The sequence below is a fragment of the Zonotrichia albicollis genome, chromosome 27 (genome assembly GCF_047830755.1).
Source record: "Zonotrichia albicollis isolate bZonAlb1 chromosome 27, bZonAlb1.hap1, whole genome shotgun sequence".
NCBI lineage: Eukaryota > Metazoa > Chordata > Aves > Passeriformes > Passerellidae > Zonotrichia > Zonotrichia albicollis.
Genome location: NC_133845.1, coordinates 2,012,996 through 2,040,465, shown reverse-complemented (window position 1 = coordinate 2,040,465; position 27,470 = coordinate 2,012,996). Strand labels below are relative to the sequence as shown.

Genomic DNA, 27,470 nt, shown 5'->3' with positions numbered 1-27,470 from the left:
CCTGAAGCCCAAGGCTTTTTAAGGAAGGAGAGGGCGAGTGCGGGGCAGGATGACCCACGGGGAAGCCACGAGCAGCCCAGGAGGCTCCGGCCAGCGTGGGGCCAAGGTGGGAGGCACCAACCCCGAGGGAGCCGGGACCACCTTCCTGCAGGTGGCTCCCTGAGCAAGGCAGAGACTGGGGTAGCACATCCGTGTCTGTCTGTCTGTCCGTCCGTGCCCGAGCTCTGTCGCGCTGTCTGGCGCTGCGGCTCCGAGGCAGCGCTGCCGCATCCCCAGGGAGCGCCCGCCAGTGACGGAGTCAGGATGCTTTCAGCATTTATGGTAATGTTTGGGTTTCTCATCGCTTTCCCAAACAGGAGAAGGGAAAGGAGAGCCGAGCCAAGGGCTGGGCGTGCTCCGCTCGTTCCCTGCCCCCGGCTGTGCACCTGCCTCGCCCTCCCCGCTCCCACCGTGCCGGGGTACCCCGGTGGGCTCCCACCAGGGCCGGGGGCTGCAGCGTTCAGGGGTCGTGGCTCCATGGCAGGGCTGATCCGAGGGATGCAGGGGAGCTCTGCCCGCTCCCATTCCGGTGGGATGTCCCGACCTGCAGGAGAGAGGCACAGGGGGCTGGGACACCTGGTGGCAGCGCAAACTGGGACAGTGACTCGCCTGGAGCAGAGTGGGGAAACCTTGGGATGGAAACCCTTCCCGGGGCTCTGCGGGGACACAGAGCTGCCCACCGAGGTGCCCGACAGCCAGGCTGGGGTGGGACCCCTCCCCACAAAGACAGCCCCCAGTTAATGCACTTGCTGGAGATCTGGGGTGCACTGTGTAGTGCTGGCAGCACACGGGGTGTACTCCCCTTGTGAGTTCCCTGCCCTCCTCATCCTCACTGGGCACAGGCTCTGCTGCCATCAGGGACCCCCCGAGCCCTCCCTGAGGGCGCAGAGCCCGGCACGAGTGCGGCTCCCGCAGCCCTGCCCCGGGGCTGGCACCGAGCCCGGCCCCGGGGCTGCTGCATCACGGCTCCATCACCGAGCTGAGCTCACCCCGCGTTCCAGAAAATCTGCAGCCAGGGGACGCCTCAGCCCTCACCCAGAGCCCTTCTGGATTTATCTGGAAGCAGAGGGAGGCAGGGAGCATTGTGTGTGCCAGGATTGAGGGGTTCTCTGGAGCCTGGGGGGATTCCCGAGCCCCAGGGTCTCGCTCTGCCTCCCTTGATCCTTGGGCACATCCCGAGGGGATTTATGGAGTGTGGGTCCTGCTGGTGTCACTCCAGTGCTCCCAGTGCACTCCCAGTCTGTTCCCAGTGTGCTCCCAGTCTGTTCTCAGTGCTCCCAGTCTGTTCTGTGTTCACAATTGCTCCCAGTGCGCTTCCAGTGCACTTCCAGTGCACTTCCAGTGTGCTTCCAGTGCTCCCAGTGTGCTCCCAGTGTTCTCCCAGTGTGTTACCAGTGCTCCCAGCACTCCCAGTGTGCTCCCAACGCTCCCAGTATGCTCCTTGTGTGCTCCCAGTCTGCTCTCCGTGTTCCCAGTGTGCTCCCAGCACTCCCAGTGTGCTCCCAGTCTGTTCTCAGTGCTCCCAGTGCTCCCAGTGTGCTCCCAGTGTTCTCAGTGAGCTCCCAGGTGCCTGCCCAGCGGGCACCATGCCCAGGGTGCCCTCCCCTGCAGATCTCAGGGCGTGTGGCAGCCCCCAGAGCCCGGGGCAGGCAGCACGGTCCTGCCGGGCCCTGCCTCACCCCGGCTGCCCCCAGGACAGCCCTGCCCAGCCCGGGAGGGAACAATGGCTCATTGCGCCGCATCCGCTCCGGAAAATCCCCCGGCCCCGCTCGGGCTGCGCTCCAGCACGCTGTGGCTCACTCTTCCTCCGGCCTTGGAGGGGCAGCTGAAGGATCCCGCACACCCCGCGGGCAGGGAACACCCAAGGCTGCTGGGGAGAGCCCTCAGGAAGGAGCTGGAGCTGCAGGGAGGGAGCCCAGCCCTGTCCCCAGCAGCCACAGCTTCCATCATAGCGCTCACCCTGAGCAGGATCTCGCCGTGTTCCTGGAGGGCTCTGGATGGGAGCTGGGACATCTATCTCCTCCTGGAGCCCGGCCAGACAGCCCTGGGAAAGACAAGTCCTCTTCCATGGGAAAGTCGTGCAAGAAGGAATTCCTCCCTGGCCAGCCCAGCCCCACGGCTCCCCAGGGCCCTGGTGGGGCTGTGCCCTGCTCGCTGCCTCGTCCCAGTCAGCGCCCAGCTTCCCCCACCCCTCTCCACAGGGAAACTTCCAAAAATCCTCCAAAGGGATCCCCTGCAAGAGGGGCTCCCCCAAAGCCGGGCCTTTAGCCCGGGGCTAATCTCTAATTAGGCTTTCTTGCAGATGAGCCTAATGAACCATCCCGGGGGAGCCCTGCAGGCACAGCCAGAGGAAGAGATCCCTGCAGGCAGGCCCAGGGAGTGATGCTGCATCCCCATCCCGGCTTCTCCTCCCTTCCTCGGCAGCAGGGAGCCGGAAAAGCCGGGTGAGAGGGAGCACAGGGCAGGGCTGCTCCTCCTGGCCGCTCCTCTGTGCAGCAGTGGCTTGGCAAGGGCTGGATGAGCGTGGCTGGAACCACTCATTGTGCCCTGGGGAGCCCATGGCCAGACCCAACAGTCTGACCCGTCATCTGCCCCATTGTGTGCCCAGCCCTGTACCAATCATCTGCCCCATTGCGTGGGCAGTGCCCAGCCCTGGGTGAGTTCCCAGCCCTGGACCCATCTCTGCCCCATTTTGTGCCCAGCTCTGGACCCATCTCTGCCCCATTGTGTGGGTGAGTGCCCACCCAGCTCTAGACCCATCATCTGCCCAATTGTGTGGGTGAGTGCCCAGCCCTGGGCCCATCCTCTGCCCCATTGTGTGGGTGAGTGCCCATCCCCAGACCCATCCTCTGCCCCATTGTGTGGATGAGTGCCCAGCCCTGGACCCATCATCTGCCCCAAGAATGCCCATCCCCGGACCCATCTCTGCCCCATTGTGTGGGTGAGTTCCCAGCCCTGGGTGAGTGGCCATCCCTGTACCTATCTCTGCCCCATTGTGTGGGCAGCACTGCACCCATCTCAGCCCCATTGTGTGGGTGAGTGCCCACCCAGCCCCGGACCCATCTGTGCCCCATTGTGTGGGCAGTGCCCAGCCCCGGGTGAGTGCCCAGCCCTGTCCCGCCGGCGCCAGCACAATGAGGCCATTTTCCGGCCGCCGCTGGGGGAGATGCACTCGGAAGTGCTCCCAAGGAAAAGAACTGTTTATAAATAACTCCTGGCTTCCCCCGGCCGCCCCATCAGCGCCCATCCCCAAATCCTGCCCTCCTTCCGTGCCTGCAGCGCTCCCAGGCTGGGACACGGACGTGACCAGCCCGGGTGTGAGCCGGGGCAGGACGTGGCTGTCACACCCTGTCCCAGGGCTGCACCTGCTCTGTGCCCGGGGCTCCTGCAGCCCCGGGATGTCCATGCAGTGACAGCCCTGGGAGGAGCAGAGCTCTCCTTCTCCCCGTGCCTTCCTTGGCTGTGGCTCTCAGCTGGATAAGGTTCTCGCAGGCGTGCCCCAGCTGTCCTTGTCCATCCACCCCGCATTCAGCTGCAGGGCAGGGAGCGAGGGAGCTGCGTGCAGGGAGGGACACATTCCCCCTTGTCCCACCAGTGCCAGGGATGCTCAGGGGATGCAGCAGCTCTGCTCTGCAGACAGGCTGCGAGAGCTGAGGGTGTCCAGCTTGGGGAAGAGAAGCAGGAGGAGACCTTGGAGCCCCTTGCAGTGCCTAAAGGAGCTCCGGGAGAGCTGGAGAGGGAGTTTGCACAAGGGATGGGGTTCAGGAGCCAGGACACAGCCTTCCCTGTGAGCCACAATCCAGCCCTCAAAGCCAGCCCTGGAGCCCTGGGGTGCTGCTGGTGTCCCCTGCCAGCAGCAGCACCGTCCCCAGGGCAGGATGCTGAGCTCTCTGTGCCCTGGGCTGGGTGACCCTTGCCAGCCAGCCCAGCTCCTTTTTGGGGCTTTGCCACCGCTCTGCATCCGCTGGGCCCCGGCCACCCCCGCACAGCTGCTCCAAAAGTCGCTCTCCTTTGTGACAGACATCCAGATGTCACCTTCCTTTCCCCCCCCTTCCCCACCCCACCTTCCTTCCCCCCTTCCGCTCCTGTTCTTCCTCTCTCCACCCTCCCGGCTCCTCCAGGCTCCCCTCCAGCCCCTCCTGAACAAAGGCCCCGTAGCCATGGTTAATAATCCCCTCAGAAAGGCCCTGCACAAGAGCAGAGGAAGGAGAGAGGAGACAAAGGAGTCGCTGGGAGCCAAGCCCAGGAGGAAGGGGCTGGAAGGAGGCGTTTTCCTCCAGCTGAGGAGGACACACAACTCCAAGAGGGCTCCCAGGGGTGAACACACACAGGGCAGGGGTACCCCAAAGTGACCTCACGGCACCCAGGGAGCAGAGAACCAAAGGCTGGGCAGCCCAGGAGGGTTCCTGTACTCACCCCCGAGTGCAAAGCCCTGTGTAAGCCGCAGAGCCCCCCAAAATGCAGCAGCAGGGACTGGCAGGAGGTGCTCTGAGGGTGAGGGGAGCAGCTGGAGCTGCTGGGTGGTGTGGGAATACCGGAGCTGGCCTGAATCCCATCCCTTCCCCAGGACAGGGCCCCTGGCGGCCCTGACGGTGTTGTGTGAGGAGGTGCAGGCCTGGCTGGACACAGCCAGAGGCTCTCACCCTGCACAGATGCCCTGCATCCACCCAGAGACCTGCAGGGAGCTGGGCCAGCCCCCTACCCATGGGTACCAGAGCCCCCAGCCCATGGGAAATGGAGCTGGGCCAGCCCCGGGCCATGGGCACCAGAGTGAGCTCATGGGCACCAGGGCCAGGTCCCAACCCTTGGGCACCAGGCCCAGCTCATGGGCACCAGAGTGAGCTCATGGGCACCAGGCCCAGATCATGGGCACCAGGGCCAGCCCCCAGCCCTGGGCACCATGGCCAGGCCAGCCCCCAGCCCGTGGGCACCAGGGGCAGCCCCCAGTCCATGGGCACCAGGGCCCTCCCATGGGCACCAGAGCTGGGCCAGCCCATGGGCACTGCTGAGGGTTCACTGGAGCAGCTGGCACAGAGCACCCCCAGCACCCCCCAGAGCCCACCCCAGCCCCTCTGGGCTTGGCTGCAGGGCTCAGGGAAGGCACGGGGCCCCCGTCCCACCTGGGACACACGAGCTGCACGTCAGGACAGGCACAGGCACAGCCCACGCTGGGCCAGCTCCCTCTGGCAGCGTCCCAAAGTCCCCACAGCAGCAGGGATCTGTCTGGGAGGGCAGGAGAAGGTGGTGGAAGATCTGTGCTGTGTGTGTTGGGATGCACAGCCCCAGCCTGGCTCTGTGCTGGCCATCTCTCCCCTCTGGCTGCAGAGAGCCAGGCCCAGCAGCAGCCAGAGGAGGCAAATGCAATCGCACACTTGCAGATCATTGCTGCAACCTGCGATGCTCAGATAAGGCCGGGAAATCAGCCCTGCCCTGGGCAGGGTCCTGTGCATCCCACATTTCCAGCAGCTGTGCCAGGGCCTGGCAAAGCCTCACCTCTGCCAGGGGCAGAACTGCCTGCCTGGGCATGGCCTCATCTGAGAGGTGGCAGGAGGAGAGTGCTGGGAGGTGTGGGGGCACCAAAATCCCTGCAGTGCCAGGTAGTGGGAGCTGTGGGAGCTGCTCTGTGCCTCAGGTGGGGCCAGAGCTCTGCTGCCTGGCTCCCCTCCCCAGCTGTGTGTGTGGGACTATGACACGGGAGCCTCCTGCACGGTGTGTGTGCGTCGCTGGGAGCGGGGACTGCAGCCAAATCCATTAAGGCAGCAAATAAACAAGGAGGCGTGAGATCAGGCAGCAGGGAGGGGAGTGGAGGTGGCCAGCCTGCCACGCTCCCCACGCAGCGTCCCCGAGCCCGCCGGGTGCCACACACAGCGTGGCAGGCTGATTTCATGCCATCGTGCATGCCTTCATTTCCAATCCTGCCCCTCTTCCCCAGAATTATTCATTTATTAGGGGGGAAAAACTCGAGTTTCCTTCAAAGTGGAAAGGACTTTCCACTTTCTGGAGGCAGAGCCGTGCAGGGAGGGCAGGGGGCTGCCTGCCTGAGGGTGGCACGCTCCCCAGCCTGTTCTCCCCAGAGAGTGGCAGTGCCCTTTCCAACTGCTGGGAATTTTCTGCAGAGGTTTTCTTAGCAACGTTCTGCTTTATTTTTAACGCGGAATAAAAGTTATACCCAGAACAAAATGCACCAGGGGCGTGTCAGCTGAGCTCTCCCGCTTTGTTTGTTTGACTTTGGTGGATGCTTTCCTGTGGGCCTCCTTCCTTCATTTGAGGGGTGGCATTTCAGGGGTGTTTTGTGCCAAGTGGAAAATCCCTTCCCCTGCTCCAAGGACAGCAGAGCCTGAGGCTCCTCCGGTGCTGCGTCCTGCCCTTTGGAGGGAGGGAGAGAGTCAGAACATTGTTGGGGAGTCCTTGAGCCCAGGGTACCCACTCAGGGTGGATTTCCCCACCACAAACAGGGAGCTCCTGCCACGAGGTGTGACAGCATCCCAAAACTGAGGCTGTGAGGTGAGAGAGCAGCTCCTGAGCATCCCGTGGATGATGGCACAGCTCCCTTGCACTTGTTCTTCCCAGCAAAGGGAGGAGGCCTCCGTGTCCAGCAGCAGCTCCAGGGCTCTCAGCCTTATCGCTGCCCAGCATTGCCATTTTAAGCAACTGATCTCCTGGGGGAAAAAACTTAATCATTTCCGATGAATCACTGAGTGTGTTTGGCTGGGAAAGTCTTGTGGGGGGGGCGTGCTGGTCAGCCATGCAGAGGAGGAGGAGGAGGAGGAGGAGGAGGAGGAGGAGGGCATGGGAAGGGCTGCTGCATGGCACCAGGGGCCAGCACAGGGGGCTCAGGGCGGTGGGAAAGGTGCCTGGGCATTCCCAGGAGGAATTCTGTGCCTCGGGGGAACCTGCAGCCCGGCTGTGCCTCGGGGGAACCTGCAGCCCAGCTCTGGAGAGGCTCAGGGGCATTCCCAGGAGGAATTCTGTACCTCGGGGGAACCTGCAGCCCAGCTGTGCCTCAAGGGAACCTGCAGCCCAGCTCTGGAGAGGCTCAGGGGCATTCCCAGGAGGAATTCTGTACCTCGGGGGAACCTGCAGCCCAGCTGTGCCTCAAGGGAACCTGCAGCCCAGCTCTGGAGAGGCTCAGGGGCATTCCCAAGAGGAATTCTGTGCCTCAGGGGAACATGCAGCCCGGCCCTGGAGAGGCTCAGGAAGGGTCGGAGGGATGCAGCCCCTGCTGCAGGGGGACGGGGATGCTGCAGGGACAGCAAATGGAGGAGAGAAAAGGATGTGCAAAAGTCCAGAGCGTCCGGGCTGGGAGCGGGAGGAGGGCACTGTCACTGCCCTGGGTCTGTCCCCATGTGTGAGCAATCTGAATCAGCGAGTTTCGGCTGTTCTGTGAATGGGGACGCGAAACGGCGTTGAGGGTGAAGAAAATCTTTGTCCTCCAACAGCCCCCTGGCTCTGATTGAGCCGGGGAAACTGAGGCACGGAGCCAGGCTGTGACAGCACAGGGGCGCTGGGGCCGGGCGCGCTGTGTCCCTGCCTGCGGGCAACTCGCAGCACCTGGCGGGGTTTGTTGTGCTCCTCCCGCTCTGCCGCAGGGGCCGGGCTGGGTGATTACCCCTGGATAATGGGAGCCTTGTGCAGCTCGGCGAGTCCCCCGCCCCCGGGCCGGCCCCAGGCCAGGCTGCTGCCCCGGCCACCGCGGGAGCAGCTTCTGCACAGCCGCCCCATTCAGCAGCAGCTGCGCGGGGGCTCGGATGGCTGCGGGGCCCCGCCTCGGGGACAGCGCGGGGCTCCCGGCGGGGCTGGGGGACACCGAGACCCAGCAGGGCTGGGGTGACAACCCTGCACACCCTGGGGACCCGCTGGACACGAGCCTGCTCCGCCCCCAGCCCAAAGTCCCCCAGGTGTCCTTTGGAGCCCGGACAATGACAAAGAGTGTCCTGCCTGCCTGTTTTGAGCCTGTGCTTGTTTGGCGTGGGTTCTAAGGTGACCCCCCGGCTGTGCCGGGCTCTAGGGCACTGTGGGGCTGGGCAGGGCAGTAGGCCACTTGTGATTATCGGCACTGCTACCTGCACATTGCACTCTCAGGGACTGTCGCGCCGCCGGCATTCCCCAAACACTCTGAAAAACACATCCCACGCCTCGGCCCCCTGCTCTGGGTCTGTGAGCGATTCCACCTCCAGCGCCCGGCTGTCTGCCTGCCTCAGCCCGTGCACGCCCGGACAGGCAGGAGCTGGCAGGGCTGCGAGCCCCTCGGGCGGAGCTGGAGCTGGGGCCTGTCCGAGCGGGGCGGGGGCCGTGCCGTGCCGTGCCGTGCCGGGCTGGGGGCGGCCCGAGCTCTGCCCGCCGCCGTGCGGGGCCGGACACCGCTCTGCGGGGCTGGGCGGCGACGGCGCCCTCCCGGCTGCTGCTGGGGGTGATAAGCGGCTGCGGGCGGTGGGCAGGCACCGCGCCTTCCTCCTCCTCCTCCTCCTCCTCCTCCTCCTCTCCACCTCCTCCTCCTCCGCCTGACGTCAGCCCGCGGCCCCGCTCAGTCTCGGGCTGCCGGCGGCGGGCATGGCTGGGGGGCGGCGGCCGGCGGGGCTCGCCCTGGGCTGGGGCTGCTGCCTCCTGCTCTGCTGCGGTGAGTGGCTGCGGGAAGGGCCGGGCGCTGCGGGGCCGGGTGCGGGGCGGGCGGGGCGCGCACCTGCGGAGCGCCCCGGGGTCCCGCGGAGCGCTGGCGGGGCTGTGCCTGGCCCCGGCGGGCACCGGGCTGAAGCAGGGCTGCATTTGCCGCTGTGCAGCTCCGGAGGTGGCAGCCGGAGCGGTGTCCCGGCGGGGCCGGCGCCGGGAGCGCTGCGCCCCTCGGGCGGTGCCTGGCGCGGCTCCGGGAATGCTCGGATCGCGGGGTCGGGGCAGCCCAGGTGGGATCGGCCCTTCCCAGCGTGCGTCCCGCCCGGACGGCCCCGCGATCCGCTGTGGGGCGGGTCTGCGTGCCCCGTCCCGCTTTTGGGGCCCCTCTGCAGCCCCCCCCATGGCAGCGCAGGTTGAGGGGTGACCCACGTGCGTTCAGCGCGCACCGGGGTGAGCTGGTTGCTCTTAGGAAGCATCCACCCCTTTCCTTCTAAGGAGTTTTCCCCTGAGCGCTGTGTTTCTCTTGGCTTTTTTCGCGCTTTCTTTTTTTATCCACTTTCCAGTCCATTTTCACCCTCGGGGGGTGGCTGCGCTTCCTGCCCTGCCCCGCTCCGCGCATCCCGCCCGCCCCTCGCCGGGAGCGCTCCCGGTGCGCTGGGGCTCCCGGCCCGGCTAAGCGGAGGTGGCCCCGGGGCTGGGAACCTGCCCAGGCCGAGGTGCTGGACCCAAATCAGGCTCAGAGCGGAGTCTGGAGCGGGCTGCTCCCACCCCCGTCCCGTGCCGGGATCCCCTTCCCACAGCCCGTGCGCCGAGCCAGGAGTCTCTCAATGGTTGGCGGCGTCGGTGCATTTGGAAGCCCAGACACGTGAAAGGCTTGATGCTTCCCAGAAGCACAAGGGGCCACGGCCAAGACATTCCCAGGCCAGCCAGAGCTGCTGGATCGGGGGGCTGAGCCCACCCCGGCGCTGCCTGAGCCGCCCCATCCCTTTGTGCCCCGCGGTCTGGCTGTTAGAGAGGTGTCTGCGTGCTGTCACCCGGCTACGGGTGGCGTTGAGAGTTTTGCCTCTCCAGCTGCACATGACAGGTCCTGGCAGGGTGGCGGGGTTGGTTTGGGGCGCAAGGTGCTGGTCCCGGCTGCAGCAGGGCCCTGGTTTGTCCCCATCCCGGGCAGGGCGGAGGCCGCTGGTGTCAGGAGGCGTCGGGCACTGCTGGTGGTGCTGCTTCCTGCGGGGCTGGGGCTCTGCACCCTCTTTCTTCTCTGTGGGTGATGCTGTTTTGGGGCACCCCGGCTGGTGGATCTGTGCAGAATAGGAAGGGGAACATGTGGCTGTGCCGGCAGCAGGCGGGATCTGGCCGCAGCTGGTTTCCCTGAGAGGGGAACGCAAACCCACGGAAAGCTCAGGCATGCCATGTGCGGCTCCAGCGCCCTGCGGTGCCTCTCGCTCCGGGCCGGGGGCTCTGTGTAGCTGCACTTCTCGCCTCCTCGCCGCACACCTCGGCTCTGCAGGAGGCTGGCGAGGGACTCTGCTGCTCCCCACCCCCTTCCCCGGCTCTAAAAGCAAATCTTTGTTCTTGCGGAGCCCTGGCTGCCGGCCGGCTGTCCGCCAGCCAGATGGAAAAGGCACGGGGGCTCTCCTTCCTCCTTCCCCGCTCGCTCCCTGCAGACGCCGCTCCACATCCCGAGGTCTCCGGCTGGAGCCGTGCCAGGCACTTGGGGTGGTTGGGGATGGTGCTGCAGCTGGGCTGCTCCACGCGTGGCTGATGGATGCGCCCAGGTTCCAGCGCCGAACCTGCAGCTGTGCCGGGCACAAGGGAGGATCGCCAAGTCCTCAGAGCCTGCTGTGCCAGGCTGGCTGTGCCCAGCGCCTCTTTAGCCTGCCCACGCACATAGCAAAAGGTCTTGGAGCTGTAGAAGCGAGCCTTGTGTCGCCAGGCTTGTGGGGGACCTTGTGAGTGTCCCCTTGTGTCCCTCTTCCAGCCTGTCCCGGAGGAGGTGGGGAGCAGTGAGCCCTCTTTCCAGGCGGGGTGGGGGCTGCCGAGCCCGTGTCAGCCTCCTCAAGGGCAGCGGATGGCTGGGAGGGCTGCGATCCTCATGCCAGCCCCGGATGCCAGCCATTCTCCAGCTGTGAGCTCATGGTTTCGGTTGCTCGCTGCCTGGTTGAGGGCTCTCATGCCGAGCGGGTCAGGGGGAGGGCCGGCTGCTCTCCAGGGGCTGCCTCTGCCTGGGGCGCTTGCCCGAGCTCTGAAAGTGATGGAGAGGCAAAGTCTGGCCTGGCTGCCTGCAATCCCGAGTGCCAGGGCACACCCCAGCCCCAGGGTTGCCCATTTGTGCAGGTGCCCTCCTGCAGCAGGCAGCCAGGTCGGGGCTGTGCAGGCGGGCAGTTCCTCCTGTGCAAAGTTATCTTTTTCTTTGTACTCTCAGCCAGTTTCCTGTCCCTGCTGCGTGCTTATCTCTGGGACTTTCACCTGTTTTTCCAGCACCTTCTTTGCCGTGCTGTGATTTGCTCATCTCCTTGTGCCAACTGTGCTACGCTGAGGGGATGGGCGAGGGCCAAGCCCTGGCTGTTGGGAGTTCTGAGGGGTTGGTCCTGCGTGTCGGGGCCTTTGCTGTGGCAGGAGGGCTCCTGGCTGCGTTTTGGCTTTGTGCCACCACGTACCCACTGCAAACAAAGAGCATTTTGTGGGCACGGCGCTGCCCTTTGAAGTCGCCCGCGGCGGCTGTTGCGGAGCGGGCGCTATCAAGGGAGATGTTGACACAGCTGCTTCCTCCAAGCCTCTTGTCCCCAGCTCCCATACCTGGCCTGGCTCTGTTGCTTGGGGACAGTTTGTTGTCCCCTCTGCAGGGCCGTGTGCCAGCCCAGGGCATGCAGAGCCCCCTTTGCTTTGGCAGGGATGGTGGCAGTGACGCTCCCAGCCTTGCTGTGGTGCCACCCTGGTCTCTGCTGTGCCCAACCCCTTGGGCAGCTGCTCCGTGCCCTGTCCTGGATCAATAGCCATTACCTTCCCATCCTCCCTGGAGCAGGGCCAGCAGCTCCATTACTGCTGTGGGCGGCTGGGCAGGGAGGGAGGTGGGGTGCAGGGATGGGCCCTGTGCAGAGCTGGGCAGGGAGCAGGAGAAGCCTTGGCAGTGCTGCAGGCATGGATGCATTCACTGCTGGGGCGGCAGGGTCTGAGCTTGTGGAGGGACCTGGGAGTGCCAAGGCCGTGGTGGCTGGGGATGTGCTGCCTCCCAACGGTGTCCTGGGGACACAGCTGGTGGGGGCACGACATGCCATGTCCCCCCTTTGGGTACAGGATCGCTGGCCTGAGCACAAGGGCTCCCTGGGGATGCTGAAGGCAGTGAGGTCCTGGCTGTCATTCCTGCTGGGACACTGAGTAGAGCACAAGGCACAGATCTTTTGGGGGATGGAGATGGGGACAGGCTGTGCTTGTACAGCCTGTTATTCCCCATTCGTCCTGCCCCTGACAGCAAATTCTGTCCCACAGCTGCAGCCAGCAAGCTGGAGATCTCCATGCCGCATGAGGTGGAAGTGGAGCTGGGGGGCACAGCCAGGATCGAGTGCAACTTCTACATCCCTGAGAATGCCTCCTACACCTACATCGACTGGTTCTACGTGAGTGCTGGCCTGGGACAGCAGCTCTGGCTGCTGGGCTGGGGGGGAACCAGCCCAGGGCTTCCTGCAGGGCCCCCAGGCCAGCCCTGCCCCTCACCTTGCAGGTGGACCGCAACAACAGGCAGGTGAGGCTGTACCACATCACGGCCAACGGCATCCTGGAGGATGAAACCGACTACAGGAAGCGTCTGTCACTGGGGGAGGACAAGGCCCTGTCCATCAGCGAGGTGACACTGCAGGACCCCAAGGTCTTCATATGCCAGGTTGGAGCTGGCAGCTACGGCATGGGCGAGAACAGCACTGAGCTCAGCGTCTACAGTGAGTGACTCCCCCTGGGCAGCTGCTCTGGGGGCTGGGGGGGATCCCATCCCAACCCATCCCTCCTAACATGCCTGGGGCTCCCTTTCCAGAGCTCCCCACCACCCCCGAGATTAAGCCCTATGCAGGAGGCATCTCTGTGCACAGCAGTGACATCCCAGAGGTGAGGACGCGCACAGGGGACGGCCAGGCTGCCGGCCAGCCCTGCCCTGTGCTCACGGCCGTCTCTGCCACCACAGATTGCCAGGTGCGTGAGCAAAAACAGCCTCCCAGCTCCCAACATCACGTGGCACAAGAACGGGGAGCAGCTGCATGCCGGGGAGAACAGTGAGTGGGGATGGGGATGGGGATGGGGATGGGGATGGGGATGGGGATGGGCAGCCAGGCCAGCCAGGGAACCCCAGGGAGCCAATGGGGGGCTGGTGGTCCTAGGATGAGGGAAGAGATGAGAATCTTGACCTGTGATTTATTATTATGTGATATATAAAGATTTTTTAAATCTCTTTTCATATATATATATATTAGAAATCACAATTATATATATATATATTAAAAATCACAATTATATATATATAATTATATAGATAAATATGTATAATACAATTATACATATAATAATATATATAATGTATATATAATATATAATATATAATATACATATATATTATTAAAAATCACCATTTGTATTGTGATATATATAGCTTAAAAGATATATTAAAAGAAAATGATCTATTACAACTATACTAAAAGATATAGTATGCTTTTTAGTATATACATACTATATATATTTTATATATATATTTTATATATATATAAAATATATTTATATATATATATTATCTATATATATCTTCTAATATATAGATTACAAGATATATATAGACAAAATATATATTTAAAGAAAATGATCTATTAAGACTATACTAAAAGATATAGTCTATCTATATATAAAGATATATATAGATAAAATATGTATTAAAAGAAAAGGATCTATTAAGACAATACTAAAAGAATAGAAGATTTCATTAGAAAGCTAGCAAGGAAAAGAAAATAATAAATATAAGAATAATAAAAATATATAAAATATTATAAATATAATAAATAAAATATGAATATAATATAATAATGATAATGATAATAATGATAATGGTAATAATGATAATGGTAATAATGATAATGATAATAATAAAATAATAATAATAAATATAATAATAATAAAATCTTGTGACTGCTCACAGCCTCGCCACAGGTGGCTGTCATTACTCATCAAGTAAAAACAATTTCACATGGTGGGTAAACAATTCTCCAAATCACATTCCAAAGCAACAAAACACGGAGAAGCCGAAGCTCCTCAGCTTCCCAAGAGAAAAGAACCCTAACGAAAAAAGATTTTTCATGAAACACATCCATGACAAGCCCTCTGTGTCCCGCAGACGTGGTGATGCCGTCGACGGTGATCCGCGAGTCCAGCGGGCTGTTCACGGTGAGCAGCACGCTGCTGGCGCCCGTCACGCGCGACGACCGCCACTCCCGCTACCACTGCTCCGTGCACTACCTGCTGCGGGGCCAGCCGCGCACCCTGGACTCGCAGCCCATCCAGGTCAACGTTTTCTGTGAGTCCGGGCCCGGGGAGCTGCGCTGGGGCCCTGCAGAGGGGCTGCTGGGCACTGACCCTGCCCGTCCCTGCACCCAGACCCCTCCGAGAACCTGAATCTGAAGGTGATGCCGTCCTCGACGCTGGTGAAGGAAGGGGACAATGTGACGCTGGTCTGCGAGGCTGATGGGAACCCACCGCCTGTCTTCAGCTTCTTTAAGAAAAACGTGAGGCTGGAGGGCACCAGGGCACCAAACATCTCCTGGTTGCTCCTTGTGCCCTGCCCAGAGGGTCCTGGGGAAGGGATGCAGTGGTTGGGAGGGGGCCTGTGTGGGGTTAAGGACTCTGCTGTGACCGTGTTCACAGGGGTCTGAGGATGAGGGGAGAAATGAGGATCTGACTCCATGTTTCAGAAGGCTGATTTATTATTTCATGATATATTAAAACTATACCGAAAGAAAAGAAGATTTCATCAGAAGGCTGGCTAAGAATAGAAAAAGAAAAAATGATAACAAAAGCTTGTGTCTCAGACAGAGTCTGAGCCTGCTGATTGTGATTGGCCATTAATTAGAAACAACCACATGAGACCAATCCCAGATGCACCTGTTGCATTCCACAGCAGCAGATAATCATTGTTTACATTTTGTTCCTGAGGCCTCTCAGCTTCTCAGGAGGAAAACTCCTAAAGAAAAGATTTTTCATAAAATCTGTCTCACTCTGCTTTGTGCCCGCTGTCTGCAGCTGGATGTGTGGCAGGATGTGACCTCGCTGGCAGAGCCCGACAGCGGCGTCCTGAGGCTGCACGACGTGAACAAAACCAGCAATGGCACGTACAGGTGCCAGTCCCTGGACCTGGATGACATGTCACAGATAGAGGAGGACGTGGATCTCGTTGTGAACTGTAAGAGAGAGGGGAATGGACCCTGTGGACCTCGTGGTGGGTGCTCTGTCCCTCCTGCTCACCCTGCCCTGCTCTCCATCTCTCTCCCAGACATTGAAGGGGTCCATGTGAAGATGGAGCCATCCTCCGCCCTTCGTGAAGGGGACAGTGTGATGCTGAGCTGTGATGCCTACAGCCCCGTGGGCCTGAAATACCAGTGGAGGGATGACAAGGTGAGTAAACATCCCAGTCCTGTCGTGCTCAGGCTCAGCCTGGGCTTTGCAGCAAATCAGGCAGAGTCGGGATCTTGCTCTGTCTCTCCTGAGAGGCCAGGGGGAGGATTCCCTCTTTCATGGACCTGCATTGTCCACTCAATATTGTCACCTCCTGGCCAGAACGGCAGGGAGCTCCTGTGCTTGCAGGCTCCCTCGCTGTGCTTTGGGACATGGGCACAGAGGGCTCATTGCTGGGGACATTCCTTCCCAACAGGGCAAGAAGCTGGTGGAAGGGAACCAGCTCCTGGTGAAGAACGTCACCTTTGAAAAGTCCAACACCTTCAGCTGCAAGGTGATGGCCCCGAGCGTGCCTGGGCTGGAGCAGAGCAAAAAGGTGTCCGTGGCTGTCGAGGGTAAGATGTGGCCTGGGTGCAGAGTGACCCCTGGGTGCAGAGTGACCCCTGGGTGCCCTGTACCATTCCCTGGGAGCTGTGGGTGCTGATGTCCCCTGCTTGCCTTGTACCCGTTCCATTGAGAGCTGGGGGTGCAGGGTGACCCCTGGGTGCCCAGCACCCATTCCCTGGGAGCTGTGGCTGCTGATGTCCCCTGTCTGCCCAGCACCCATTTTCCTGTGAGCTGTGGGTGCAGAATGACCCCTGGGTGTCCAGCACTCATTCCCTGGGAGCTGTGGGTGCTGATGTCCTCTGCTTGCCTTCTACCTGTTCCATTGAGAGCTGGGGGTGCAGAGTGACCCCTGGGTGCAGAGTGACCCCTGCCCACCCTGTACCCATTCCCTGGGAGCTGTGGGTGCTGGGTGCCCCCTCCCTGCCCAGCACCCATTTTCCTGCAAGCTGTGGGTGCAGAGTGACCCCTGGGTGCAGAGTGACCCCTGCCCACCCTGTACCCGTTCCCTGGGAGCTGTGGGTGCAGGGTGACCCCTGGGAGCTGTGGGTGCTGATGTCCCCTGCCTGCCCCCAGACAAGCCGCGCATCGTGGCCATCAGCTCCCCGCTGTACGTGCGCCAGGACCAGGTGATCAACCTGACGTGCAAGGCCATCGCCTTCCCCCCGCCCACCGTCCAGTGGAGCATCAACGGCACGGTGAGAGCTGGGAGGGGCCAGCCTGGCGTGCCCCAGGGGCTGCCCAGGCACTGAGCCCTGCCCTGCCTGCCCTGCCCAGGCCCACGAGTACGTGGACAACCGGCACATCGCCAGCAACCTGACGGTGCGCGTGAGCCACGAGCTGCTGCGGGCAGGAGCCATGTGCCGCGCGTTCAACGGGCTGGGGTCCAGTGAGGAGCACATCCAGCTGCTGGTGGGTGAGTGTCAGGCCCTGCTCTCTGTCCCAGAGCCCCCCCAGCAGTGTCAGCCCCCCCTGGTCCAGGTGCCACCTGTGCCGTGCTGCCCTGGGGGGGCTGAGCTCGGTGTCTTTCCCTCCCTTCCTGCTCTTCCAGATGGTTCCATCAGGAAAGGTCAGTCTGCTGCTGGTGTCCATCAGGACATGAGTTATGCTCACCTCTAGGCTGGGGAGGGAGCTTGGGCTGCTGGCTCTGCACTGCTTCTCTTGCTGCTTCTCCCTGCCGAGCCAGGCAGGAGGCTGAGGCTCTGACTCTTTATCCTCAGCAAGGCCACCAAGTGCAGCTTCTTGCAGCCCAAACCTGCTGGGCAAGGAAGCAGAGTGGATTGGCCTGATGCCTTGCAGGAATTCCTGTTATCCACCCTCCTGTGGCACATGGGGCATGCGAGCCCAGAGCAGAATTTCTGCATTCCTACAGAAACTGCCCCAGCAGAGCATTTCTGTACTGAAATCTGCATCCTGCAGGCAGCTGGGGAAGCACTGGAGCTTCTTTGGGAGAAGGAGCCTTTTCCTAACACACAAGGGAACCTGGAGGGTGTCATGGTGGAACAGGCATTAATTTCTTCCTCTCCCTGTCGTGTTTAGATCAAAAGTCAACAGCAGAGAGCCAAGGGGTGATCATCGTGGCCATCATCGTGGCCATCCTCGTGGTGGCTGTGCTGGGCGCTGTCATCTACTTCCTGCACAAGAAAGGCAAGATCCCGTGTGGCCGTGCCGGGAAGCAGGACATGTAAGCACTGCCACCTGTCCCCAGGGGCCTGTGGGGCTGGGGGTGCCTGATATCACTCATGCTTCCCATCCCATCTCACCGCTCCAGCTCTCCCTGCCCGGGCGGGAGCGCGGCCTCGGGGGCTCTGCAGCTTTTCCAGCTTCCCACAGGGAGGAGACAGCAGAGTGGTAGAGCAGCCAAGGGCCCCCTTTGGGGCAGCCCAAAGCTTTCTGTGAGCTGGATTCTCTCTGGGACAGCCCAAAGCTTTCTGTGAGCTGGAGTCTCTTTGGGACAGCCCAAAGGTTTTTGTGTCTTGGAGTCTCTTTGGGACGGCCCAAAGCTTTCTGTGAGCTGGAGTCTCTTTGGGACAGCCCAAAGCTTTTTGTGAGCTGGAGTCTCTTTGGGGCAGCCCAAAGGTTTCTGTGAGCTGGAGTCTCTTTGGGGCAGCCCAAAGCTTTCTGTGAGCTGGATTGACCCCAGCGCTGTGATCCCCTGAGATGGAGCCCCGGGGCTCGGCCAGCCACGCGCCCTGCTGGGTATCGCCAACGCGTCTCAAAAATTGTCACCTCCCTCCCCTAGCACAAAGCCAGAGGCCCGTAAAGACAAGATTGTAGTTGAAGTTAAGTCAGATAAACTTCCCGAAGAGGCGGGGCTCCTGCAGGGCGCCAACGGCGAGAGGAGAGCTGCAGCTGACCAGGTAGGACCGAGCGCGGCGCCGCCCCAGGGCTGCACCAGGTGAAGCTTTGCTGCCCTCCCTGGCACTGCCCACCCTGCACGGGCTCCATCATCCATCAGCAGCACTCGGGGGGGGCATGGGAGGGAGGGGAGGGGACAATTCTGGGCGGTGACAAAGCCGTGTCCTGCTCGGCTCTGCCCCCTCCGTGGAGCAGCAGCCAGGCGGCCCAGGGGAGAAGGAGCTAACATAGAAAGATGTCTAAAAGTCAGAGCAGAGGCTGCAGGAATGATTCCTCTGAGCCAGAGATCTTGGGAGGAGTCTTTTGGGACATGTGTGTGCCCTCACCTGGGATGGAGCAGCTTTTCAGTGTCACTGCTGGGCACCACTGGCCATGCCAGTCACAAGATGCAGCCTCTGAGCCCACTGTGGCTTTATTTGCCTTGGGCCCCTGCCTGGCTCTGCACAGCTCACACTCCCCTCCCCTCAGGGTTGGTGCCACCCCGGGGTGCCCCAGCTGTCCCCACCCTCTGTGTGTGTCACTGCCCCCCCTGCAGCACAGGGTTGGCTTTGTGTTCCTCCCTAACTTGGTGTTTTCCCCTCTCCCTTTCTCTTCTGGCGGAATGAAGAGCGAGAAATACATCGATCTGAGAAACTAGAGAGGAAACCTCCCAAGTGCTTTCTTCCTTCAAACCTTTCCTGCTCTTGGATTGCCTTCTCCCACCCCTGCTCCAGCCCCTGGGGAGCACGGCCAGAGAGCAGCCGAGTGTCACCGTGCTGGGGACACCTCCCTGAGCCGCCTGGCCACTACCTCAGCCCTGGGCTCGCAGGTGTTGCCTTAGCAGCAAAGCTGGACTCGCTTTACTACTCCAGAGAAGCCACAGCAATATTAGGAAGAATTCTATCCCATTAACCCCTACTTGGTGGAAGGATTTGAGGCTCTTTCAGGTAATCTGTTCTGTACATGTTGTGGGAAGGTTTTGACACATTCTTTTTTCCCTGAGCTTGCTCAGAGAGGCTGGTGGAATTCAGTTTTTGGGATGTCTGAGGCACCTTGGCTGTAGTGGGTGCAGGTTGGAGGAGAGGGGAGTGGAAGGGGGGAGTGTTAGAGAGGGTTTGAGTGCTTGGCTTTGCCTTTGAACCATTCCTGGGTCAGTTTATCCCAGCGGTGCTGTGATCCCACAGGAGGAGAGGCCCTGGCAGAGCGAGGAAGGGGTGCCCATCTCCAGGAAGGTTTGGGGGTTCTGTTTGCAGCTGTGCTGACCCGAGGGCAGGGCTCTCTCTCCCCTCTGAATTCGGTTCATTGTAGGAGCCAGAGCTCCCCCGGGTTTCAATTCAAGATCGGACAGGGCCAGTCAGTGACGTCTCAGGGTTTTTTGTGCTCAGCCATTGCCAGCCCCAGGTCCAACTCCTCTCTGTGCTTCACTCCCACCTCTGGCTCCACGAGGAGGAGAGAAGGGCAAGAACCTTCCATGAGCTTCTGTGCCACCTCCCCTGCCTCCCCCCAGCGGGCTCAGCCCCTCCTGCCCCTCTGCTGCCCACAAGGCTTCGTCCCCTGCCCCACACAGGGGCCCTGTCCCCGCCTGCTCCACGTGGTGTCCGAGCAAAAGCTTTGGTTTATATATATATTTTTGTTGGATTGTGTGTACATTTCCAGGAGTTTTATTTCTCTTTTTTTTTTTTTTGGTTGTCCGATACTTGTAAGGGTTTTTTTTTTTTTATATATGTGAAAATAAAGTACGGATTCAAAGCTGAGTGGTGGAGTTTGTTCCCACAGGCACAAGGGTGGGAAGGGCATTCCACAATCCCATGGAGATTCCAACAGGATCCATTTATGCCCCTCTGGCTGCTAATAATACACTAATTATTATAAATGCTAATAAATCTCTCCCTTCTAATAATAAAAAACAATAGTTATATTTATAATATAATAAAATAACAATAAAATTAAATATAATAATAAAATTTAAAAATAATAAAATAATAATAACAATAATAATAAAAATAATATAATAATAAAAATTTTAAAATTACATAATCCTAGTTTTAGGCTGCAATGGGTGATTATACCACTCAATCTTAAAAAATAATATTGTAAATAAAATTTACTGTTAGAATTTATTGATAGTTTAATTAATAGCTGATACCAGTACTGTAGATGTTAATGCATACAGGAGATGGTAATAAACACTAATAAACTATCACTGCTAATTAATAAAAAAATATTAATAAAGCTAATAACTACCCTGAGAGGACAGAGGGCACATGATGGGTGACACCAAACTGTCCCTTCGCCTTTGAATTAATAAGAATTAATTCCTGCGTCCTCATCTGAGCCCTTGATTAATTAATGGGGACTCAAATGACCTAAAGTAACCCCTATGACCTAAAGTAACCCCAATGAAGACCTCAAATGACCTCGAACGACCTCAATGACCTCAAGTAACCCCCATGGGGGCCTCAAATGACCTAAAGTAACCCCTGGAAAACCAAAAAATTCTCAGATGACCTAAAGTAACCCCTGTGACCTCAAATGACCCCTATGACCTAAAGTAACCCCAAATTTGACCTCGATTGACCCCAATGACCGGAAGTAACCCCGAATATAGACTCAAATGACCTCAGGTAACCTCATATCTTCATTTCACCCCAATTGCCCTCATTTCAGCCCTCAGTGGTTTCTGTGAGAGGTTTTTTGTTCCAAGTTTTTCCAGGTCACCCTCCCTGACCCCTCTGAGGGTTCCCCTGTGACCTCAGTGTCCCCCTTTGTCCCCTGCTGTCCCCTGGACCAGCGGGTCCCTGTTTGCTCCATGTCTGGGCCCCTCTGGAATGTTGGAGTGTGGCAGAACCCGGATTTATTATATTAATTTTATATGTAAAATATTCATATATTGATAGATATGAATAGATATCAATGAGTATTCAATTAATGGATTCGAATACATATAATTATTTTCCTATTTTCATTAATAATACACTCTAATAACTCTGTTCTTGGATTGTAATTCATATATATATAATTCTAGAACTGTGTGAGACATGATTTTTTTTATTTCTATAATTTCCATGCAATAACTTGGAAATCTGCAGAATATTCCCTTGGATTCTCTTCCTGGGTGGTAACTTCATGTTCTTCATCCTGATGGTTACAGCCTTTATTCATTGAATCTCTCAGAATATATTTAATTACCATAATCCTTATATAAAACTTTCCTGGCCAGAATATAAATTTGAATTTACCAGATAATTGTGGTGATCATTATAAAATAACTCCAAAGTCAGTCTGCAAAGGATCCAGAAGATTGAAATACTAAAATTTTCTTTTTCCAGCATTTACAGAAGCACCACAACACACACACACCATCTGCTACAACAAAGGAAATTTTATTTAAAAATAAAACTTTGTTTTGTTTTCTTTCTTACTGACACAGGTGAATGAAATCCCAAACAAAGAAGCTCTTAGTGGGCAGCATACAAGGATGGAAACAATTAATAAATAACATTAGTATAACCTCTAAACATTAACAATGCATCTGCAAACAAAATGAGGACTTTAAACCAAGTGAACCTTAAAGCTCAGCTACTCTCTGTAAGAATATTTACCTTCTGTTTTTCCTTATTCTTTACAGATCTGAAAGGATTAAATACTGCTATTATAATTTTATATTAATGACACTATTATACTTTTTTTTTTAAAATATCTCGTGAAAATCTCAACATTTTTTAACACTGATATTTTACAAATTGGTATTTGTCATCCATGAGGAAGAACAACAGTAACAGCAGTTCTGCCTCCACTGGGAATTTCAAACAAAAAAGATTTCTAGGAGGAACTTTAAAAATAAAATGTCCTTATTCCCCACTAATCCTTAAAGTGGCACCTCTGAGAAGGTGCCCTGGGAGTTGCATTTTTTCTTGCTCAACTGAAAAAAAAAAATAAAATAAAACGAACAAAAACCCCAACAAACCAATCAATCAAACCACATTTACAGCAAGGAGCCTGCCTCAGGATGAGCTCCAGAAATGTCACCAGTCTGGTGCAGGAGCCACATGCTGGGCCCTGGGAGGGCTGGGGGTAAGGACATGCACAAAAAAGGGGGAAATTTGGGATTCCTGATGGGCTCTGGACACAGGAAATCACCTGGGAACTGCTCAGGGGGCACCTCCTGCTTCCCACAGCTGCTGCTGGGAGTGTCCCCGCTCTTTATGGGAGTGTTCCCATCCTGTTGGGAGTGTTCTGTGCTCCTTTTGGGAGAGTTCCCCACTCCTTTGAGAGTGTTCCTCACTCCTTTGGGAGAGTTCCCCACTCCTTTGGGAGAGTTCCCCACTCTTTTGGGAGAGTTCATTCCTTTGAGAGTGTTCCTCACTCTTTTGGGAGTGTTTCCCACTCTTTTTGAGAGTGTTTCCCCCTCCTTTTGGGAGTGTTCCCCACTCTTTTTGAGAGTGTTTCCCACTCCTTTGGGAGAGATCTCCACTCCTTTGAGAGTGGTACCCAATCCTGTTGGAAGTGAGAGTGTTCCCCACTCTTCTGGGAGAGTTCCCCACTCTTTTTGGGAGTGTTCACCACTCTTTTTGAGAGCGTTCCCCACTCCTTTTGGGAGTGTTCACCACTCTTTTTAGAGTGTTTCCCACTCCTTTAAAGGGGAATGTTCCCCACTCCTTTTAGGGACAGCTGCAGGACACCCCCAGCATTTTTTCCCCCACCCCACGATCCTGACCTGGCCCCAAGCTCCAGTCCAGACACGGAAGCTCCACGGCTGAAATGCTACAAAACACAGTGTCAGAGTCCAAGTGAGCATTGCCCATCTCTCCTGCTCCTCTCTGCACCCTTCCCAAAGCAGTTTGGTGCTGCTTGTCCAGCTCTGCTCGTTTCCCCACAGGGGTGGATCCTCAGATCCAGCCTGGCCATGCAGCATCCCCTTAAGAAAGGCACTAGACATTTGGGTTGGTTTTCCTTTTTAAAGTAGCATCAGAAAGGTAATTTTCTTAAGAATAAAGAAAGGGGAGGTGAAAGGAAAGAAGAGCAATCAGTCTTGGGCTTAGAAAGAACAAGAGAAATCCACTGGGCAGTGCCTGGATGGAGCTGGCAGAGCACAGCCACAAGACATGGCCAGGACTCTGCTGCCCTCAGTGGAATCAGCAAATTCTTAACGTGTCTAAGGAAGAAAAGGCAAGACTTAAGTTTCTTAAATCAGTTTGAGACATAAACAAGTGCACAGAAAGGACACATGCAGAGAAATCAGCGCTACATGCCACAAAGATTGCTCTCTCTAATCTCTAATACCCAGAACAACACCCACAGGAACATCTCTTGGCACATAGACCCCAAAGACAGGCCTGGATCAGCTCTGCCAAGCAGGATTTCATGGAAATTACAGCCAGCCTGCCCTGAGGGGCATGGAGGGCACAGGGAATCGCTGGTGCCACACACACTGGGCAGGACAGGAGTTAAGGCTTTGGAGCTGGCTGGGTCAGCCTGGCTCAGCCATGGCAGGAGTCACACCGAGCTCACACAGCAGGACAGACACCCAACGGCTCCAAACCCACACAGAGCCCAGTGGGAGTGCGGAAAAGAGAGAAATAAACCCCTCACCAAAGGGTTTGCACCTGGATCTGCAGGACAAGGGACTGTCTGGCTGCTCAGGCTGCCCAGTGTGACACAACAGCCACGGCTGTCCCCTGCTGTCCCCTCTCCTGCCTCAGCAGCACCAGCGCTGGCCCTGCCCCTGCACAGGCTCCCCCATCCCACAGAGAGCAGGGCTGGCAGCCCTGGCAGCTGCACTGGGGGCACAGCAGCAAGAGCAGCTCTCCCTCCCCTCCTTCCTTTGCCAGGCACTGAGCCCAGGGCTGTGCCCTGCAGGGCACCCTGCCCATGCCAGACCTGCCCAGTGCCAGCCCTGAGCCCAGACCAGCCAAAGGTGGGGACAGGGAGCATGGAAGGAGATCTCCCCACGCTGGCTGAGTGTGTTCTCCTCTACAGAGAGGAGAGGAGTAAATAGAGACACCTCAGCCGGCCTGGAAGCCCCTGCAGCAATTCAGAAAGCTTTAGGTCTAGAGAGAAACCTCAGCTTGAATCAAAATCCACTTTCTGCTCTGCTAACACCACTCATGAAGGCCTCCCTGCCACTGCAGCCATCTGGCCCAGCCCCTGGATTCCTCAAAAGGCCAGGCTGCACCCCAGTGCCAGAATCACTCCAGCAATATTCCACTGCAGCCCTTAGCCCAGTGACCTCTGCTGACCTCAGGGAGATGCAAATAATGCTGGACATGCTCCAAAGGCCAAGAGCCTCTCAGGCTGACAGGCTGTGATCTGTCCGTGCCTCCTGGATCTAAATCTTCTCCAAAGGAACCATCCACTCCTCTCATAAGAACAGAGTTAAGTAGCTGAGTAGGCAAGTCAGGTTTTTCCAATGCAACAGCTGAGTTCTGACCTTTAAAACCATGTGATCACTTCACAAATACAGAATTTCTTCCCCAGGTCTGCTTTAACACCAGACCTGGCAATACTTTAGAGAAATGGAAATGGAAAGGAGAGCCCCCATGTTGTTTGGACAGCCATGCAGAGAACTGCTGCACTTCTGGGACTGCAAAGCAGGTGAAATTCCAACAAACACATCAGCTGCATCTACCAATTCCACAAAACACCCCGGCACGACGATGGCTCCTGCAAAAGCTCTCTGGAGGAACGTGTGTGAAGGCCACTAGTCTGCAACAGCCACCATGCAATGAAGATAAATAAAACATCCTATTCACCAGGTGCAACATTCCTAGGGAAGAGCAATGGGAGTGTCCAGTGACGGCTGCTCCAGCCCAGCAGGGCCACAAATCAAATTTGAGCACTGAAGCACAAAATGCTCAAGGCTAAGAGAGGAGAAGCAGCAGCCCCAGTTCTTTGCTCTTGCTCAAATTCTTTCTCCCTTCTCCCACCCCTCAAAACCACACCAAGCTCCTCCAGCTGCTGGAATCTGGTGCTGCCAGTGCAAGAGCACACACACAAGAGAGAAATCAACTGGATCAAAATCCCTGACAGAAATTCATCCTGCTATCTCCAGGCAGCAAGGGAGGACTGGAGTCAGAAGCAATAACTGCTATTGTTACAGGCAAGAGGGACACACCACGGCCAACAGGAAGCAATCAAAGGATCCTTCCAAGGTCTCCCATAAATTCCCAGCAGAAAGTGACCTCCCAGCTTCTCTAAAAAGCCTGAGCCAGACACACAGCAGCGAACAGATCCAAACCTAGTACCATGAACCACAGGACACACCACACCGACCTCGAGACTTTGTTTCTCTGAGCATCCACTTAAAATTCACAGCACAAAACAACTCCCCCAGCCTCCAGGGCATGGCCTCGGGGATCCCTTGTCACGATACCTTTCTCTAGCAACACCCTGGAAATAAATCTGTTCTCTCAGACAAGAGGTAGGGGTAAAGGACTCCAAGACATACACTGTATAAAACACCGCTCCGCTCCATCGCACCGCTTTGAAATCTGGAACCACGAAAACCTGATAACTGATTCTCTTCGAGAGGCAGGACTGACCTCAGCACGAAGTCTCTAAAGGAACCCCCTTCCCCTTTGGTGCACAGCTGGGCAGCAGCTGCCCAGGCAGTTGGTCCACAGCAGCTCAGGTGTGGAGGTGCCCGTGTGCTATGTGGCCACGTGCGCCGGGGAGGAGATGGACACGAACTCCCGCAGAATATTCTTGGCCATCTCAATATTGTTATGTGCAATGACCAGAGCTTTCTGAATGTCCTGATATGAGTAGCCTTGGCTCATGAGGTTCTCGATCTCGCTGGAGAGGTGCAGGGAGGAGCTGGCCCCGCTGCTGGCTGCTCCTGCCTGGCAGCTGCCGGCTTTGCGCTCCGAGTTTATCCGCCGGGGCAGCGGCTTGGGCGGCCGCTCGGGGACCTGGGAGCCGTCCGAAAAACCTGCCGGGAGAAACGAGTGCATCACTTCAACGGAGACATGTGGAAAGTTTGCTTGGAACGAAGCTGAGATGACAGCAGGGAGATAAATGGCACTTCAAAAAGCTGTGACTGAGCTCTGCTGCTTTCTCCAGCCCTTTTATCTCCTTCCCAAGCTGCTCAGCTTCCCCCAGCTGGGTGCAAAAACAGCTGGGGAGGTTTTGCTTAATTAGCAAGGCTCATCAGGCTCATTTAGTACGATAAAACCACATAAAAAATGGCATAGCATCTATGTGTGTCAGCAGAGCTCAGATATCAGCCTTGGAATCAGAAAAAATGACACAGTGAATATCCAATGCACCAGACATCCCATTTCCTTCCAGAATCAGACAGAACTCCCGGTTTAACTGTCCAGAGGCTGCTCCCTCATCTCTGTGTGCACAAACTCAGCCCCAACTCAGCCACCACAATTGCTTCAGCAACTGAATTATGCTCTCTGAAGGGTCAGCAACTGAATTACGTTCTCCTCTTCCTCTGCTGAAGCTCTGCCTGCCTAATGGCAGATCAATAAAGCTCAGCCCATTGTGCTTTTCCCTGAGTCACTCTGATGTGCCACTGCCCTGCAGCCACATCATGCACTGCTGGGAAGAGGAAACAACAGCCAATAAACCAAACAAGTCACCAGACTCTCCAAGGAAAAAACACATTGTTTAATGTGCTTACCCAGCATCTGACTGTTTCTGAGTTTTAACCTCCTGTATCATTGCAGAAAGCATTTTCTGCCAATCACAGGAAACTTCTCTACATGGATATTTGACATCACCTTAAAGAAAGATTTATTTGTCTCCTGGAAAAAGTCCTCAGGGCACTGCACAGAGTTTTCTGGCAGAGAACTGGAGTACAACAGACAAATCACGTCCACACAATTCCTTTCTAAGCGTGAGCACTGCAGCTTGCTCAGAGCAGCAGCATTGTGGGGTCTTTCTGAAAAACTTGCACCAAAAGCCCTGAGACAGAGAAGGCTCTTTGGGAACCAGATTCTCTGAAGCTTCCTCACCAACCACAGCTCCCTCATCGTCAGAACTGAAGTTTCTCACACATAAAAAGCTTTTTGTACATGTGAGAAGAAGGTCTGCCCCCTCCCCTGCCCCAGACTGCCTTCTGGAATTGCTGTTTCAGCTTGAGCTGGATCAAGTTTCAGAGACCATGGGTCAGTCTGAAAGGACAACTGCTAAGACAGTTATTTTGGTAAATCATTAATTAAAACTGCAGGGTCCAGCTCCTGAGAGCATAAAGCTGCCAAGATGAATCCCACAGCAGTCAGGCTTGCCTGCACCACTGCCTTGCTTCCCACAGCAGTAACAATCAGCATTTTCCACATTTTCCATTTTCCTAGCCCCAAAGCAGGACAACAGCAGTGTTATTTCAGGGCTGTAGAAACAGAGTGTCAATGATTAAACTCAGTACTTCATCTGGGAGGGGGGTGGGACTTGCTCTGTTTCTTTTTTATCCCTTTCAGCCAAATTCTACAGACACAGAGACATTTACAAAGTGAAAA

At 56.8% G+C, this 27,470-nt stretch overlaps 2 protein-coding genes across 5 annotated transcripts in view; one reads left to right on the top strand and one right to left on the bottom strand.

Annotated features, from left to right (window-relative positions):
- Nucleotides 1-8,371: 8,371 nt before the first annotated feature.
- MCAM (melanoma cell adhesion molecule) lies at nt 8,372-22,987 on the top strand. 4 transcript variants are annotated; one of them, XM_074527843.1, is made up of 16 exons: nt 8,372-8,656; nt 12,133-12,260; nt 12,365-12,578; nt 12,671-12,741; nt 12,818-12,905; nt 14,012-14,191; nt 14,272-14,399; nt 14,914-15,073; nt 15,164-15,285; nt 15,542-15,680; nt 16,246-16,367; nt 16,447-16,585; nt 16,721-16,738; nt 17,209-17,353; nt 17,912-18,029; nt 18,635-22,987. In XM_074527843.1, exons 1-16 carry the CDS (start codon nt 8,590-8,592, stop codon nt 18,662-18,664), a joined length of 1,869 nt encoding a protein of 622 aa, XP_074383944.1. In that variant the 5' UTR covers nt 8,372-8,589; the 3' UTR covers nt 18,665-22,987. The 4 variants fall into 4 exon arrangements, with proteins under 4 accessions (XP_074383944.1, XP_074383946.1, XP_074383945.1 ...); XM_074527845.1 differs by lacking the exon at nt 17,912-18,029; XM_074527844.1 differs by lacking the exon at nt 16,721-16,738 and having other exon boundaries at nt 8,375-8,656.
- CBL (Cbl proto-oncogene) overlaps nt 21,371-27,470 on the bottom strand; it is a 37,536-nt gene continuing 31,436 nt past the window's right edge. The window contains exon 16 of the mRNA XM_074527842.1: nt 21,371-25,936. Coding sequence (XP_074383943.1) covers nt 25,656-25,936 — 281 coding nt within the window. The 3' untranslated portion in view covers nt 21,371-25,655. The remainder of the gene's footprint in view (nt 25,937-27,470) is intronic.